General features: G+C 36.8%; 1 protein-coding gene across 4 annotated transcripts in view; it reads right to left on the bottom strand.

The window, feature by feature from the left end:
* Nucleotides 1–52: 52 nt before the first annotated feature.
* Nucleotides 53–18,185, bottom strand: part of LOC106160229 (uncharacterized) — a 34,221-nt gene continuing 16,088 nt past the window's right edge. For 3 of the 4 annotated variants that reach the window (XM_086998121.1, XM_086998119.1, XM_013536764.2), the window contains 7 exons: nucleotides 14,057–14,308; nucleotides 12,775–12,933; nucleotides 12,455–12,529; nucleotides 8,686–8,791; nucleotides 6,985–7,078; nucleotides 6,298–6,336; nucleotides 53–2,752 (listed from right to left, as the gene is read on the bottom strand). In XM_086998121.1, coding sequence (XP_086854247.1) covers nucleotides 2,683–2,752; nucleotides 6,298–6,336; nucleotides 6,985–7,078; nucleotides 8,686–8,791; nucleotides 12,455–12,529; nucleotides 12,775–12,933; nucleotides 14,057–14,308 — 795 coding nt within the window. In that variant the 3' untranslated portion in view covers nucleotides 53–2,682. The remainder of the gene's footprint in view (nucleotides 2,753–6,297; nucleotides 6,337–6,984; nucleotides 7,079–8,685; nucleotides 8,792–12,454; nucleotides 12,530–12,774; nucleotides 12,934–14,056; nucleotides 14,309–18,185) is intronic. The other variant, XM_086998120.1, reaches the window with a different exon arrangement.

Below are 18,185 nucleotides of genomic sequence, written 5' to 3'. Positions count from 1 at the left end.
AACTCCCGGTTCCTGGACGTGTCTTTTTTTAAATAAAAAATTCAACACATAATCATGTTTAGCGTAATACACTGCTAGTGACCTTTATTGGAAAGGCAATGAAATCGAGCAGACTAGAATTTATACAATATGGTTATAATTAAATGAGTTCACTTAACATCATGATGAACACTGCCAAGTCCGATGTGAACCAGCTTCTCCATTTCTTTTTTTTTTTGTTGTTGTTTTAAAGAGCGATATGTGATACAGTTAATAGAACCGCCTAAATTTTGTCATTGACGCGTTCACCTTCGAACTAGTACCTACCTTAATGTTTCGTGGTTACTACATTCTAAATAAAAGTCGTTAAAGTAAAGGTATACATGGACATTAAGAAATGAAGCAGCTAGTTCACGCCATGAGGAAATACGTCAACAGTTCCGCGTGTTAAAAATTAATGCATTGTAATCCTGAAGCTGTTGAGGCATCGATATGAACGAAGCAATCCTTTAAACAGCCAATGCACTCAATTAAAGGCATTGAAATTAATAAACAATACATACACATATTTCACACCGAGTATGAATACTTCAATTGAGGCATATAAAAAGGTAAAGCACAATGCCTATATTGCACTGTGTCTTATCTGTATCACATTGGTTTCTATTCATGACCATATCTTCAGTTCAATATAGTCAATTAAAGTTCAACATATTTATCGAAGTCCTGTATATCAAGTGACGACACTACCTACAGAGCAAAGTGTGTGAATGAGTACGCTGCTACCATAACGGTAACCAGAATAAACAAATATAATGAATTTTAACAGCTACATTATTCATAAATTAATTCATTTATGTAAACTCAGTTCTACACTTACAGCTACCTTGAGGAAGCGTCCTGTAGTAAGCACTGCCTTGCTAGTATTTTAGTGGCTGGTTTCACTAAGTTTTTCTAATAAAATAATAATATTATTTTTTACATTGAAATTTTCCAACTTCATGTGTGTATTTGACATGAATTTTGGACAAAGAAGCCAATACTTGAGGATTGTTTAGTGACTTCAGACCAAGATTTCCTCTAAACTATTTGAGGCAAAACATGTATGTTCTTTTAAAATAGATTTAAAATAATTAAACCAAATTACAGCGTACTTTGGAAACAAAACAGCAAGAACATAACAAACTTTCCCATAAATGATCATAATTACTTAAACAAAAACTTGAGCACCTGTTTCATCAAATCTTAACTACAGAATCCTCAGAAAGCAAAAACATCAAGTCACTTATAGGTACTTAAATAAGATGTCAAGTCTTTTGTTACACATCTGGAACTCAACTTTTGTAAAGTCCGTTTTCTAACTGCACTAAACAGCTTTATCTTGGAAGTGTGTAGAAGCGCCATCTATAGTACAATAATATGGTGACAAATCCACCACCTTAGCCATCACTGTGCCTCAATCTAGTTTCGAGTGAATTTCGATTGGCTCTTTCAGAGGGGTAGCGGTTTCTCCTACAACCTTATTGTCATTTACTTGTGGAGAACCTGTCTACATACAAAATTTGTGTTTCTGCCTTCTCAATACATCCAGTGATGCTGTCCTTTTTTCCTCTGAGAGCAAATATGGCACTTACAGGAGTCCTTTCACAGAAGATGTAAATATCTTATGTTGCCTTTAATTCATAGACCAAGATTTAACAGTAGTAGTTTAATTAAATGATTTTAAGTAGACTAAATCTTACATCTGAAGTTTCAGACCATTTTTTTTCTGGGAAATCATCCCAAGCACATCTCCTTCTGATCCTATGGAGCCCTTTGGTTACATTACAACCAGTAATTTGAATGATGGGCTATCACTACGGCCCATATGATTGAATTTATGGGCAATTTCCTTCTTCCTGATCATATAACACCATAGTAAGTGACATCTTTCACATATTCAGCAGCAACGCTCATCATGACACAATCTACGGAAGGTTGTCAAATGCAACATTTTAATAAAAAAACAAATCACCTTGAAGTTTCTACATGAACATTTCTGGTATGCATGAACAGTAAATAAATCTCTTTAAAGGGGCAATTTCCATGTTCCTGATTATTCAAATTAGATATCAAATACCAAGGTATGTGACATCTTTCACAATTCAGCACCAATGGACGCCTGGAGTTCATCCATCTTCCTGAAGTTCGTCTGTCTCAACAAGCACAATCCAGAGTTAAATCACACATTCACAGCTGTACCGGCACAACTACTGCAATCTCTACTACAAAAAGCCACCTCTTCTGAAAATGAAATATGTATATAACACAGCCATGGGGAGGAGAACAGCATAGTGACTGGTGCAAACCATTTACAAAGAGAATGATTGTATCTCGCCTCTATCTGAGACGCCATTTATGTATGACCAAATGTTTCTGTGATAAGCTTAATCCTTATAGTAACACCTGCCCTGTCTTTTTCCTTACTGATTCTTGGTTGCATCTTCATGGCACATGTATATATTCAAGCTTGACTAAAACTGGAAAACTGCTCAACCAAGAGGGGAAAAATTCTCTACACTATACAGTGATCAGTGAAGTGCTTCCCATGTGGTTGTGACTACTGCCATGCATTTGCCAGTGAAGGGATGTGACATTATTTTGTGACATCATGGAATTAAGTCCAGTTTTTAGCCAACTCCTCGTGAGACAGGTTTTAATGTATCAGCTGCTGCCCTTTTCTTTTCGACGCTGATTTCGTGAGCTCACGCGCTGGGCGCATTCTTGAGCACGTCTGAAAAGGGAAAGATGCCGGTGAACATGCTGGTGAGGTGAGCAAGAAAATATCAAGAAGAGACCATACAAAAATTTAATTGAACAAAGAAATTATTTAAAGTGATAAAATGATGACATTTTTGAAAGTATCAACCAGAGACCACTCAAAAGATTAAATTCAACAATGGGATTATTTAAAGTGCTGAAATAAGGATATTTCTGTTCAGAAAATCTGTGCAGATTACTTAAATTCATTGCCCACAAACTTTCATAAACGTGACATAAAAATAAATTGCCATTATGTAGTTTGAAATGTATACATACAGACTTGACATTTTGCATCAAATATTTTAGTTTTCCAGCTAAGTGTTTGTAATAAATGCACTAGTTTTAACAAAATGTAAATCACACATGAGAAATGCAAACAGGTAGACATGTAGCCAGGTGTGTCAGGTAGCATCTAACTGGCCATCTTGTCCAAAGAATGTTTATGTTACGTAAGGTGTGGTCATTTGTTTCAAGTCTGGTTCAAGAATGAGTATAAAAGAGCAGCGTCTCTGTATAAAAAGTCAAAATTTTTATCAATGCCTAGTCAGAAGACTTTGAACATTTTTGCAGTCTTGGTTGGCCATATGGTACATGGACTAATAGAATCAAGATGCCACAATACTGTTGCGTTGTGACAGAAGCAAACTGCCAGTGCCAGACAGCACAATGTGAGTTGGGGAACAGTGTCTTAAATGGCCCAGAGGCATACCCAGACTGCTGCACCTCACGACCAGGGTGTCCTAAAGTCACAACCAGACAAAAAGACTGCTTGCTCCTATCGTTATGTTGCAACAACTGGACAAAATACACTCCAAAGTTTGGCAAATGGATGCTCAAAGTCTCATGGTACAGATAATGTGGCAACAATTAATTGGTTAATGTGAAAGAAAAGAGCACATCAAGATGACACTGGCTTTGCAGAGGATATCGCAACCCTGTCAACCACCACTTCACATTCCCGGGAAAAGTCTGACAAATTATCACATAATGCAGAACAATCTGGTCTTCAAAGCAACCAGAAGAAACGAGTAATGTATCAAAAACACACCAAAAAGAACAGCATTTACCACTTATGGAGAAGAACTAGAATAGTTTTAAGACTTAAAGTACGTAGGGAGCTTCATTAGTGGAAACAATGATCTGCAACAACAGCATAAGATCTGCAACATCTTTTGACTAAACAAGACAATGAGGAGATATAACATCCGAGGCAAACAGCATAAACCTGTCCACAGAAATAAAGATGAGGGCAATGAGATGGTGAGAGTGTGAAACTCAGTGATGGGATATGACCCTATGTCCCTTGTGCTGGATACAGAGGTCGAGGAAGTAATTCTAAAACTAAGTGGCAAATTGCCATTTGAAAACATGTATCCAGAACGCCAGTGAATGCCAGACTAATTTTAGCTGGCTACTATGCCAGGCAAACCTTGAAAAAGGCCTCTGTTAACAGCACAACATCAATGCCCGTGACTGTGCTGGGAAAGGAACCACTGGAGGTTCTGCGCACAACACTGTCACCATGTGGCTTTTATGGAAGAATCAATGTTTGAGTTTCACCACTGTGATGGCCATATAAAAGTCTGCAGGCTTCAAGAGGAGATACTCCACCAGCTGGGCTTGGTGTCACCCATAAAGTGACTGGTGGCAGTGGCATTATCTGTGCATGAGCTGGCTTTCAAAGTGGAGCCAAAGCACCATTGGTGGCAATTGATGGTATCCTAAACCAGGTAAAATACAGGGGCATTTTATTGAAAACTTGCTTACCATTTGCAAGAAGCCACTTCCGGGGCAACTTTATCCTCCAAAATAATAATGCCAGACCACAAAGAGCCATTGCAATAACAGATTTCCTGCAGAACCAAGGGATGAACCAGTTGTCCTAGCTGTCAATATCCCATGACATAAACCCAACAGAGAACCTTTGGGCAGAAATTACCCGCAGAACCAACAGCTTACTGGTCCAGACTAAAAAAATTTACCTCAACCAGCTCTAACTGACTTGTGGAGTGCAAAATCAGTTCAAATTCTCAGAAAGCATTCTAAAGGAAAGGGCTCTGGTATCAGCCAGAAATGGTCACAGATTATTTGTTGCAAATCTTTTCACTTTGCCATGATTATTATATGCTGTGTGAGAAAAGGCAGGTGACTTGATACTTTTCCCCAAGGGCACACTGCTGCACAGCAAGTCATTCATCATGAAATCGGATGTGGTTTGTAACGACGTTTTGAATAATTAAATGCTTGATGACACACTGAATGATTCATTATGGCATGTCAAACATGATAGCATATGCTGTTTTCAGTTATTACTTTAAGATAAGGAAAAATTGAAGAAGACTGGTTTTGGAAAAAAAAATTGATATTAAATGTCAAGTCTGTATATGACAATAGTGTTTAACTTTGTTAGGTAAAATATTAGATAAGAAGGACATAAACCAACTCCAAAAGTAACAAATGGAAGAGAAAAAATGAAGAGATGCCACAAACTGGCCAGCTGATATTTCTAAAATGAAGTAAATATATACATCATACTGGTAAGAGATACCATACCTTTGCCAACGTATCATAATCTACTTTGGCTATATTGTTAATTAATATTTTCAGCTTTGGCCATAACTTCTTTTCATTGCTATGTATGACTACAGTAACTATATATATATATATATATATATATATATCAAGCTTTTACATCCCTTTTCACTTATAAATCCCTTTTCAATATTAAAATTTTCAACTGATTTTAAATTAATCATTTAAAGAGAAATGGATATTCAGAAAGAACTGAACTAATTTTGCAAGAAAAGGAAAGAGCAATTTTCAGTTCACCAGAGATTATTTGATAAAACCAAACCACTTATGCCCCCTAAGAAGATATAATTATTCAGGAAAATTTCCCACCAGATGTCAGTGCTAAATCAGTCAAGACAACCCCAAATCACTGTGTTAAGACACAAGACAAGAGTGACCAGCAACCACGAAATTTTGGATTGAGTTTAAAACTTTACTGAACCAGTATTTTTGTATTGAAAATATAATAACAGAGACATTTTTCTTGACAGCAACTATTCATCTGGTTCCAAGCATTCCAATCATATATATTTTACCTGTATAGGTAAGCAAAAGAACACACACACACACACACACCTTTCCTAGCTTACTTGCAAAAGTACAAGATGCCAAGAAAAAATCTAATGTAATAACCTACTTATGACTAATGAGTATAGTCTACTTTTTCCATTGCAATTTGAAGTTTTGCTGATCACTCTGTCTTTATTGATTATTTTTGCATAGCTGAAACTACAGAAGCCCTAAATCAGAGTTGCCAACATCTGTCAAATATCACAAACAACACGACAACCCAAAATATGGTAAAGTTGTTTAATTTACACTGAATTTCATAAACATCAAGAGGGGAATAAGCAATGACAACAATGTACAGTTGGCAACCCTGTGAAATGCTGACTGCAGCTCCCCCTACACTATTGTAGTACAGGAGCATATACTGTCACCTACATGACATTTTCACTCATGGCTTGCGGCCATATCCTCCCACTGAAAATTGACACCAAAATAAGAAATATCAAAGGAAATGCTGACAAAATTAACATGGAATTGCTGTAGAATTCCAATTCCAGTAATCAAAATTAAGCTGAAATACATTTATGCAAATGGAAAAGTAAACATTAATCTTCAGGTTAACTGAGCTATAAACACCTAAATCATGGGAACTACATCAGTTAATATCTATTAATAAATTGCATTCTCAGCAATTAAGTCTCAAGACAAAATGGATTTGCCTCTCTGAAAAGTTGTGGAGTGTCGAAAACAGCTTGATGGAATCTTGTGAACTGTTAACTATGACAAATAAAATATCAAAAATGTGGAATTATTTTAGCAAACTAGCATTCAAAGCCTGTCAAAATAATTGACATTTCTATAAAATTACACAATTCACAAACAATATATAATATACACAGAGTACATGGCATTTGCAGGTATATTTACAAATAAATGGCAAAATGAAAAAAGCCCAAATGAATTCGCATCATTTTGTATCAAGCTATTTTAAATTTCAATTCAAATTTTCAAGCAATCAAATCTTAAAGCACTCTTCATCCAAATACATTCCATTAGGTCTATCATCAACAAATACATTCCATTAGGTCTATCATCAACAACTAGGTTCAGTATTTTATTTACCGTGTCAGATCTTCAATGTCCACCAACATAGAGTCCTGTTCCATATGAAAGTCATCCCTGTTCATTAAAGCCTTCACCAGATCTTCATTTAAACCTGTAACACAAACACAAAGTCGTGTCATTACTACCCTTTAACAGGAACAGAGAGGATTTTTTTTCACTAAGTATTCACAGATTATTAACCCTGAAACATACGCGTATGTTAATGCCTCCATCTTTTCAATGGGGAAAAATTATCAATTTTTCAGATATATTATTTAAGAACCATTGAAAGTGTTCCTTTCTTTGAATAAAATAGAACTATAGTCTGCTTTTTAGTTTTGTTGCTACTACTCAATAGGAGCATTCTAATTTCAAGAACAACAGTATCTGTAAAATTCACAAACAGTGTTCCACAGAAACATAAACACTAAAAGAAAAAAAAATGGGGCGTGGGGGACTTTTATAATGTACCTGTAGTTTATCTCAAAAAGTAAATTGAAAACAAAATCGGCAAGCTAATTAATTTCAATTTTCAGCACGACATCACAGGTACGTAAGTTAATATACAAATGGACATGCCGCGTGCTATCCTCAGCTGCTCTCTTCTCTGAGGAGATCAATAAATCATGCACACTTACGCGTCCCACTTAAAGATTTCCCCACTCCTCTGGCATCACATTAAGAGCTAATACATAGGAAATCTAATCACGTTAACACGTATTTTGCTGGGAGAATGTCAGACTGTTTCATCGAGGCACGGGGCCTAGGATACAGGTGGCGCAGTGTTTGTACTATTCCACAGGTCCTTAATGTCATCATTGATTTTTTTTCCAGGTGATTAGTGCAGCTGATTGCATGTTTCAAGTTTCAGCATTGAAAAAAAATACTGATGTTTTTGATAGTGTGTGTGTGTGTATGTGTGTGTGTGTGTGTGTGTGTGTGCATGTGTTTGTATGCCTAATTAAGAAAAAGCTTCTTTTGTCACTGTATTGTAAACTATGGATGGAAATTAATACAGTTGATCACTATGAGTATTTTTGCAGGGATCAGCACTATTCCACAGCTGTATTTCAACACAGAAATGGTAATTGATAAATATCAGTGCACACCTCACCAGGTTTAAAAAAAATGCTACCAAATTTCCATAAACCTGCTGTTACAGAAACACATTTTTCTATTTGCATTTTGGAGTGCTTCATCGATCCCCACTATATTTCAATACATGCAATGTAATCTGTTTAATCTCTTTTTTTTCCTGGATTCAACAAACACGCATTTCCAATTTTTGAAAGATCCACTGTGACAGTTTAAGCACTCAGTCTAGCACAGTGTCATCAATTCAGCTACGGGTGGCATAAAACAATTAAAGATATTGAGGACAACTGCATGATCACAATTGACTTTTATTCAAAAGAGATGGAATAGCTTGCAGATAAAACAGCGCCAGTCCTTGGCATTTTCATCATAATTGTATCTGTGTTTAAGCTAGCTAGTGCCTGAAATCTGACTTTCGCGCAAAGAAAGCCAAGAGTGAATTAACGGGAGCATGGAATGGTGGACAGGGGGTTGGTTAGGCTTGCTTGGGTTAGACTCCCTGTACCCCAAATCCCAGGGACAGTCCTGCTTTCTTCACATCCTGTACACTTACTTTCTGTACATCCTGTACACTTACTTCCTGTACACCCTGTACACTTACTTCCTGTACACCCTGTCACTTACTTTCAATCTGGGAGTGCATATCATTCACCAGCACCTGTAACTGGGCCACATTCATTTCTTGCAGCACTGGAAGAGTCAGTTTTTTCCTTCCATCTGGCAGACCAATCTGAAAGAATGATAATTTCATGAAATATTTTGCCCTTCTTATATGATGTTATTCATGCCAAAGGAAGTACAATTTTATTTTTGTGTAATTGCCATTCTTTTTGGGTCACTTGTTCAGAGAGTATAAAGAAGGAGTTAAGCTCTACGACCTGTAGACCTGCTAAAGTTTACTGCAGAGAGAAATGATTTTGAAAAAAAAAAAGAAATCAGAATATTTGAGCCGGCTGGCATTAATAAGTTACTGCAGCCACATCTTAAGCTCCCAAAATACAGTTTTGGCTCGACATGAAAATAACACGCACAAATCTATACTTCTTTCATTAACCAAAGCCATAATTTGTATCACCCTGGGATCCATATCAGTCACAACACAATATTTTTACCACAAATCCCCAGAGATGCCTCTCCTGTTTGTCTGTAGGCAACCAATTCTACAGAACAAACCTTCAGGATCCCTGGAGAACCAGAGTAATCTAAAGGCCTGGCATTTTCATATCCATGACATTTCCTAGTTTGCCACTGTGGCAACGAGATCGGCTCGTATGGTTAAACACTGCCCTCTGCTATGACTCTAATTATGAAGTTTAATAAGTTATTCCGTTTATACAGCCCAGTCCTGTAAATGGCAAATTCCAAGAGAGATTAGGGTCTATTTTCTGAAAAAATTGACCTTTTTACATCCCTTAGTTGACCAAACTTGAGAAATGGCATAGAACCCAGATCAAATTTCGATTCAGAGTGGACCTTTTCCCTCCAAATAAAAGAGCAGTTGTTTTGCCCCCCCCCCCCCCCCCCCCCCCCAATCCCACCCCTACATATGGACCTGCGATTCGTATCTATTGCAGTCACCCGGCAGACATCCAGAAAATACCTGCATCAGACATGCACAAAGCTTATTGATTTTCAGGATTTTCACCTGGGTATGTGGAATTTAACAACTGCAGCTTCACAGAACCCATACAAATCTCATTCTTTATACATCAATTCTAGTGATGTAAACATCTGATAATAGGCTCTTAGTGGGTGCTTCATTATATATATAAAATATTGGTATCATGCTGAAACTACAGATTGCAAATTGCGATTCTCTATAAAGGCAATCATCAAAGCATCAGCATCTAATGCAAAGATAAGCTGAATTTTTTAATGTCTGTAAGTGTGTGTGTGTGTGTGTGTGCGTGCATGCGTGCGTGTGTGTGTGTGTGTGTGTGAGTGTGCAGATATCATTAGTGACATTAACCAGAGTAAAGAGACAAAGATATCAAGATCAAAGTGAACAGCAGATCACACCACACATCAAAACTTAACTCTCTCTGTATTTAACTCTCTGAAAAAAAAAATAGCGATTAATGGCATTTTGCCTTCAAAGGGACAATAAAGGCAGATAAAATGCAACACTTGGCTGTATTTAATTTGGTCTATATGAGGTACTACAGGTGACTGCTACATACTAATGGATCTGAATTGAATGTCATAGGCCTGCGCATCCCTTGTGATGACTGGCATAAAACATGACAAAATATTCAGAGTGACTCCCTGAGGCCTGTTTCATAAAAAAGTCAAAAGTTTTCGGGTTGAACTGAGAGCATTTAGGCCATAAAAGCCAAATTCTGACAGCCCACAAGATAATGTTGACTCGATATTATTGGTTTAAGAGCTTTTTTCAAACAACAGACCAACAAAAATGAAACTGACACACCTGAAAGCGGTGTTGTTGCCAGTGAAAATATAACTCTTCCCCAAATTGAAAACAAAGATTATAAAATGCACTAGGGGCTTCATCAAAAGACAGAAACTAAAGTGACAAGTGGCTTTTCAGAATGTTAAGTTTGCAAAATGGGACTTACACTAAATTTTCGATGTCTAATATTCTTGTCTCAATGTCTATGTTTGTTAGGGCCTATTTTCCACTTCAGCCATTTTGTAAAACAAGCCCCCAGATTTTTTGCAAGGTTAACACAATAACTGTCAGAGAAGATCACCATAATCCAATTGCCTCTCTGTTAGATGTCCAAAAGAGATTGACATATTTTTAGACACAGAATTCTCATAATTACACCTTTATGTAGCAAAATGATGATCTTTCCTAGAAATGTCTGTAAATTTCCCTTTATCAACAAGACATACTCATTCTAGCTTGGCAGTAAATGTACAGCTACCTATCTACTACAGGTAATATGGTTGCTAAATTGACTGATGGTTAGTTTACCCATGGTGTTAAAGTCACAGGTCAGTCTATCAGTTATTTTGACTGGCAGGAAACTATATCCAGAATGACCCAACCATAACCTTTACTAGCCTTCCAAGTCATGGAAATATTCCTTATAAATTTAATTATCTTATCATTGCTTCAGGTTTCCAATGAAACTGTCTTGACATTGCAAAGAAACTCGCTTGGTGGGTTGGTGAAGGTACCTTAACTGTTTTCCAAATTTGAACAGAGTGAATTTATAATATCAAGCTTCCTAAAAGTGTTAAGTTGGTAATGCCAGAAGGTGATGATGATGATTTGGAGATTTCTCAAATCAAGTCAAATGTGTTTCTTTGAAACAAAAATGTACGATCTCGAGGAAATTAAATATTGGTATAAACGCAGTGTCTGAAACTTAGGAGTATTTGCTGTATAAGGTACAGGTGAATTGAGGTTTAATCTAATGCAGGCTTCTGGACATTGCTGGCAACTGGGAATCAACAGCAACCAAGAGACCCACACAACAGGGCACACGAGTTTAAGACATGAAATTATGAAGTAAATCTTGTTAAAGATTCAATTTCGAAAGTTGGGCCCATCTGGAACTGTTATATAATTATAAGTTATACAATAGGGCAAACAAGTTAAAGACATGAAAATATAAAATAATTTTGTTAAAGATTCAGCCTTGCAAGTGGGGTCCTTCTGGGACTGTTATATGATTACTGGAATAAGTATATTTAACACAAATGTGTGAGGAGAGGTCAGAGGAAATCATCATCATGTAAAATTTTAAATGAAGAACCGATTGATAAGTCTAGTGAAAAGGTCACTGACTATAATTATCTGGTAGGAATCTTGGATATTCAAATTATATTTGCAGATATCAAACATCAATTGTTCCATCCCAACTATGATCATGATAATTCCCGTTTTTTTCCTTTTATGTGAGAACTAAAAAAAATTCTGTAGATTTTCAAGTCATGCTTTCAGACCTCATTCAAATGTCAACTGACATGTTTTATTCATCATCATCACAGGCATTTTTTACTTTTGTTGTCATAAGAGATCTTCCAGATTCCACCCAATTTTTTTTTCTATGGGAATGATTCATAAGTCATTGATCCAAGTTACATTGCTCAAAGGTAAAACTGTTGGCCTTTTATAATTGTAGGAGGGTTGTCTGGAACGCTGTCAGAAAATTACGATAAAAATCCATATCTGGATGGACTGAAAGCTAGCATAAAGATAGTCCTCGGAGCTGAGTCTAATTTACCAGAGAAAATGAAAGTAATTATTTTTGGTCTAAAATCATTTTTAACTTTTGTCTGATTTAGCAAGCAATTGACAAAATAAAAATTTAAGACTTATAAATAAATAAATAAAAACATAAATAAAAATGGCTGTGTTTACCAACCATTCTCAGACGATGTATCATAAAGTTACCTATCACCATACTGATACTGTACTTACTACTTTTTCTGCAACAGACTGTTTTTTCTTTTGTTGTTTTTCAATCTCTAGCTGCATCTGCGCCATTGGCTTGGCCTGGAAGTAAACACTATCGTTTATGCCTCTGACAATTTGTTATTTGCCAGTCTAAGTCAAAAAGGTTTTTAAAAAATTACGACTGTTCAAGATTGGTCATAAATGGGCTCACCTAGAATTGATTACATTTTAGTGGTGGCACATGAATTAATTACTAGTGAGTGGAGGTCTGTGCTGTCTGTATTATATATTAATATATATTATATTATGTATTATAAGTTATTATTAGTTACTATTATTATTACCTGTGCAAGCGCCAGCCTGGCCTCAGCCTGTAACTGCACCTGTTTAGCAAAAAAATCCTCATCATCTACCGCCTTGCTGACGTTATTTTTATTGAGCTCTGGTTCTGGCTTGTCTTGCAGGAGAGGGGTCTCGGCTGTAGTCTCGGCAATCGCTGAGGACTGAAATGAAGAGGAAGCAGAGTGAACTGTGCTGTCAGGATGATATGTTGTTTATCAATCAACGAATTACAGATTTTCAGGATAGTTAGGTCTGTTTATTGAACATCAACCGATCGAAACAAGTACTGACACAACCTTCCATCTTATGACTGAGTTCTGAGTCCTTTTATAGGTTAGAAATGGGGAAAGATTACTTTATTATAAAGTAAGAAAGATTTCTATTCATGAAAAGTTCACAACCCTTAGAACAGAAAGCTTTTGCCACCCATGGACAGATATGAGAGAGAGAGAGAGAGAGAGAGAAAGAGAGAGAGAGAGAGAGAGAGAGAGATTGAAAGAGAGAGAGAGCAAGAGAGAGAGAGACGTGGTGGTTTTTTATAGGAGATAGCGTGTGTGCTAAGAAAGAAAGCGGAGTTAATGAACATCTGGTTGGTAGACACCCATCCATCACAACAAACGTTAATCCTTTTTTCATGACGACCAATTAGCCATAGAGAGGAACATAAGACTTCCTAATTGAATCATCTTAATTGTAGTCTGTTCAGCGAGGCAGTCAGTGTCATTATAAACCCAATAACCTTCCCCAGGTCAATAACGTAGTCCTTGGGGGCAGTGCTCATTAGGATGCACATCAAAGCAGAGACACCTGTTACTACTTCAGCGTGTTTTTAAAGCATAGTATTCAGTGTACCTTTCTAGGGGTATTAAATTTCCTTTTTTTCTTAATGGTTTATGCCATTCTTGTATTCTTATTGACAAAATACAAATGATTGTAAGATGTAATTTTCATTGAATAATTTTGGCTAATGAATTCTTACCAGATAAAGGAAAGAAGGAAAACTTAAACATAGCCCCAAATTCCAGAAATAAGTAAAAGTTACATATAGTAACTCAACAAAATGACTAGGGAAAAGGGTCAAATGTAGTATGAAATGAATCATAACTGTGCACTTTTAACAAGAAACCAGCAAATTCGTGACAATTTTACTATAAAGCATTTTTACTTTTTTAGAATAGTACTATTCTTAACATACTGAAGGAAAATAAATGACAAATAAAAAATTCCTCAAAAAAAATTTTTTTTTTTAAATAATAATAATAGAATTCAGTAAAAAAGATATACCTCGGAGAATCCAGTGTCTGCTTCTGCCTCCTGATTTTTCTCCTCTCCTTGGGGGTTTCCCTCAGCCGTGACAGGAGGGACATTACCCGACTCTGGCAGAGAGTTATTCACAAAACAAATCTGTAAGTTCATCCCACTTTGAAGTCGTGTTTGAAGATTAGGTTTCCTGAACGTGCGTTCTCCTCCGTAATACTCCTCGTCCGTCCCCATGGCCAGCTTGCGACGTATCTCCTCGCGGTCATTACGCCGCGCCTGTAACAGTGCAAGGTGAAATTTATAAAGTTGTCGGGTACCTGGTCGGTACATGACGTTACAGTACCTGTCATAGTTGACGTTATCACTGTTGATAGCTGTGCTGATACATTTGGACAGCGCAAGACATTCCCCGCACCTACACATTGAAGAACCAACATAGCCTCCAACACCTAATTCCTCGAAATAATTCTCCATATTTGCGTCCGCTGTCTTTGCCCCTATGTATCGGGGAGCTAATGCCCCCAGTACACATCTTAGGGGTCCCTTTACGCCTTTCATAGTTAACCTTATTAAGTTGAGCTATTTTCAGTGCACAATACACTCTGTCAACAGTACTGCTCCACTCAGTCTGTTTTTACTCTGACTCAAACCCCAGACAAAAGCTTGGAGGTACCTTGTAATTAAGATAAATTTGGACTCAATGCGTCAGCATGTCAGTTTCAAGGCTGACTGCCCATGGTGGCGTAACGTTAGGAGCTGCAAGGCAAAACCTTGGTTCAATTGGTTCCCGTAACCAAGTCAATAAGTTGTGTTCTCCGATATAATAGTTCACTAGAGCAGCCACCGCTGCCACCGACCTGTCTAGCTAGCTGCTACCACCAATCAAACTGAACCTCTTCCCACAAGTCTTAAGGCTCTATCATACAGGTCTTTTAGCTGCCTCACACAGCTTATGATAGCTCAACCGGTCAATAATTCAAAATCCAATTCCAGGATCAGGCTGTTTACAAGCCCAGTGAGGTCTCTCACATCATGTAAAATGTGTCGTGACTGACTGTGGATCAATCTAAATGCACAACCAGCCTCGGGATAAACCTCACTGTCAGGGAATCAATGGGCTGACTTATCACCGCGGCACGTGCTGCCATCTACAGGGCAAAATAAGGGATGGTTATCCTGGAAACTGTTTTTTAAGCAGTGTCTTTTAGTTCAGTTTCATTAAATCCCCATTAGTCACTTGGAGGTCTTTAGGGTCATTTGTTTGTCCAGAATTGCTGATTCTATGCATTTCTTGTAAGTTCTCATGAAAACTGCACAAAAGTGATAAATCATAGTTCCTCAGATGATATTTTGTTGGTAATGCCCCAAAAGATAAAAGTGATGAGTTTTGAAAAATAAGTTTACATTAGAAATATCATTTTTCAACCAACAAGAATGGTTTATCTTGAAAATGGTGGTATATTAGGCAATGGTAACTTCTGGGAAATTACAAAATTAATGCCATGGTATTTTTAAATATGATTCTCTTTATTTTCTGCTGTTATTATTTCTTACTATAGTTAATGATTTGATCATAAAGTGGTGTTTGCATTTTAAAAACTATAAAGCAATTGATCATGCCTTCTTCTTGTTGGAACTTCTCTAACTCCTTTGTTTTGTTCATTTTTATTAGTCTCCATGATTTCCTTGGGTGATTTTGGGGTCATACATATGTAGGGGAAAAAAAGATAAAAACAAACAACCTTTGATGATTTGACTCTAAGTGGAAATTACCTTTCAATAAATTAAATGTGCATTAGCCACGTCTAACACTATTAATAGTGGTATTAGTCAGGGCTGGTTTTGATCAGAGTCTGGTGCATTAAAGTATTTATGACCAGTCACATGATCAGAGAGAATTATATCCATCTTTGTCCAAGGTCTATAACCAACAAATTTCTGCAACTTTTTCCCTAACCTAATAAGGCACTTTGTGTGAATTGTTAAAACCCTCTATAACCCCCCCCCCCCACACACACACACACACACAAACAAGGGCCTACACTAGTCAATTTTATGATTCCCACAAGTAAGTTCTCAAGAAGCACAAATTCCATAGTACTCCAGGCAGGTTAACTTATGCCCCCCCCCTCCCCCCCCCAAAAAAAAAAAAAAAAAAACTCTAACCCTACCACACCTAAAACTACTTCAGTGACTCAACATAACTGTACTAATATTAAATTTCTCTGAATAACCAGCAGATCATTTCTCCGTCTGCGCCCAAACAAAGCGGTGATCAACTCTTTCCGTGACAAACATCCTTCATTGATTAACTGTTGCATGCTTCCTACACATTTCCTAGACAATCGCGGAAATATGGTGATTCATGTTACGTGTCATCTTCCATCTCACAAGTTCAATTAATATATTCTGACCGCTAGACGGATAAAGGGACATATCTCACCATTCATAACTACAGCCATCTCCCGTCATCTGTTCATAAATTTTAATCTTTCTCCAAGTAATTTACTCTTAAAAGTGCATTTGGTGGTTTCAAGAGACTAAATGACAAAATGACAGTGGTCTATGTCTTGGCATATTTGCCGTTATTACTCTGCAGAAATCAATAGATGGTAATACAGAGAAAGATGACTTGAGAACCATCAAGCACTTGCTCTGTTAAAGTGATGCCATTTCACTGATCAATGACAATAATCTTCTCAAAAATCAATATAGGGACCTATTCATACATCATAATGAAATTAGACATTCTCCATTTTGCTGTATATTTTGTTGAAAACCATGACAATAAACACTTAAGTGGCTGAAATGTTTTGTAGTCTTTGACTTTGTCCTGGAAGTCGTACAAGTAAAGGCCTTGTTTTACAAGGCTTCTCAATCTACCAAACATGTTTATTCATTACACTTTTGACCTTCAGAGCCCTTTCCTTCTCTACTTCAAATAAAATGCTTAATGGCAGATTTTATTATACAATTTTCAATTTTATTTGGAAAGCTTAACATTGAAATAAAATTGAAATAAAATTTTCAATTTTATTTCAATGTTAAGCTTTCCAAATTGTAAATCAATAAACTGTTACTAATTAGATCAGGTTGGATCGAGAAAAATAATCAAAGTTGGCCGAAACTTTTAAGTCCAAAACTTTAGCCACTTTGACCCAAGGTAATTAACCAGAAATTTATAAATAAATGAAACAAAGCACCTGAGTTAAAACAAGAGGGTTTTTTTTTTTTTTTTTTTTACCAACAGTCACACTATTTTTGTGAAAGAACTCACATTAATCCTGTGAGGAAACAGAACAAAGTTTTGGCCTAAAATTAAGTCCCAACTTGCAGTCTGAAGCCATTTTAAGAAACTGGCCTCTGAGTTGAAGCCAGATATTTCAAAGTGAAAGACTAGATTAAATCACTAAAGTCCTTTACAATCACCAGCACTCCCTATTCATTTTGCCTTTGTGTTCATCTCTTTCTGGTAAGCACCAACAGATGAGCTGTTCCAACTGATATCCCACAATCATTGCTATCCTAATAGACTTCCCCTGGGAGAAGGTAATGAGCTAGCTACACACAATTCCAATATGTCTGGGCTACCTACACACAATATTCCAGTACGTATGCTTCTACTGCAATCTGTTCTACTTGGCAGGATATGACTAAAGCACAGAACCTTACAATCCTGTGGAGTCTGCAATATCAAAGTGTGTGTGTGTGAGAGAGAGAGAGAGAGAGAGAGAGAGAGAGTCCTTTTTTCTGAAAAAAAAATTGACTTTTTACCCTCTTAGTTGTTCTAACTTAATAATGAAGTAAAGCATGGCTGCCTAGGTCAAATTTGGATTCAAAGTGGACCTTTTCTGGCCAAAGGAACATTTCATATAAACCTCCTGATGTTCTCCTGCCTAAAGGCCTGTAAAATGTACACAATCGCTATCAAAATCCTTTCTGGATAGCATGATGGCAGTACATCTCAGAACTGGCACAAAATTTTCCAGCACCAGCAATTCCAATTTGCTTTATCTGTAAAACAACATTAACTCCCAGGCAAGACGGCAGTTAATCAACAGGAAAGCAGAACATAATACAATTATGCAACCCTAATTCCTGTTTCTGATAAAAAATATACCCTTGCTGAGCAAAATTTGAATATGTATTACAA

The sequence above is a fragment of the Lingula anatina genome, chromosome 10 (assembly GCF_051362555.1).
Source record: "Lingula anatina isolate TDL-2025a chromosome 10, LinAna3.0, whole genome shotgun sequence".
Classification (NCBI taxonomy): domain Eukaryota; kingdom Metazoa; phylum Brachiopoda; class Lingulata; order Lingulida; family Lingulidae; genus Lingula; species Lingula anatina.
The sequence above is the reverse complement of the archived record's forward strand: the minus strand, read 5'-3'. Positions and strand labels throughout refer to the sequence as shown.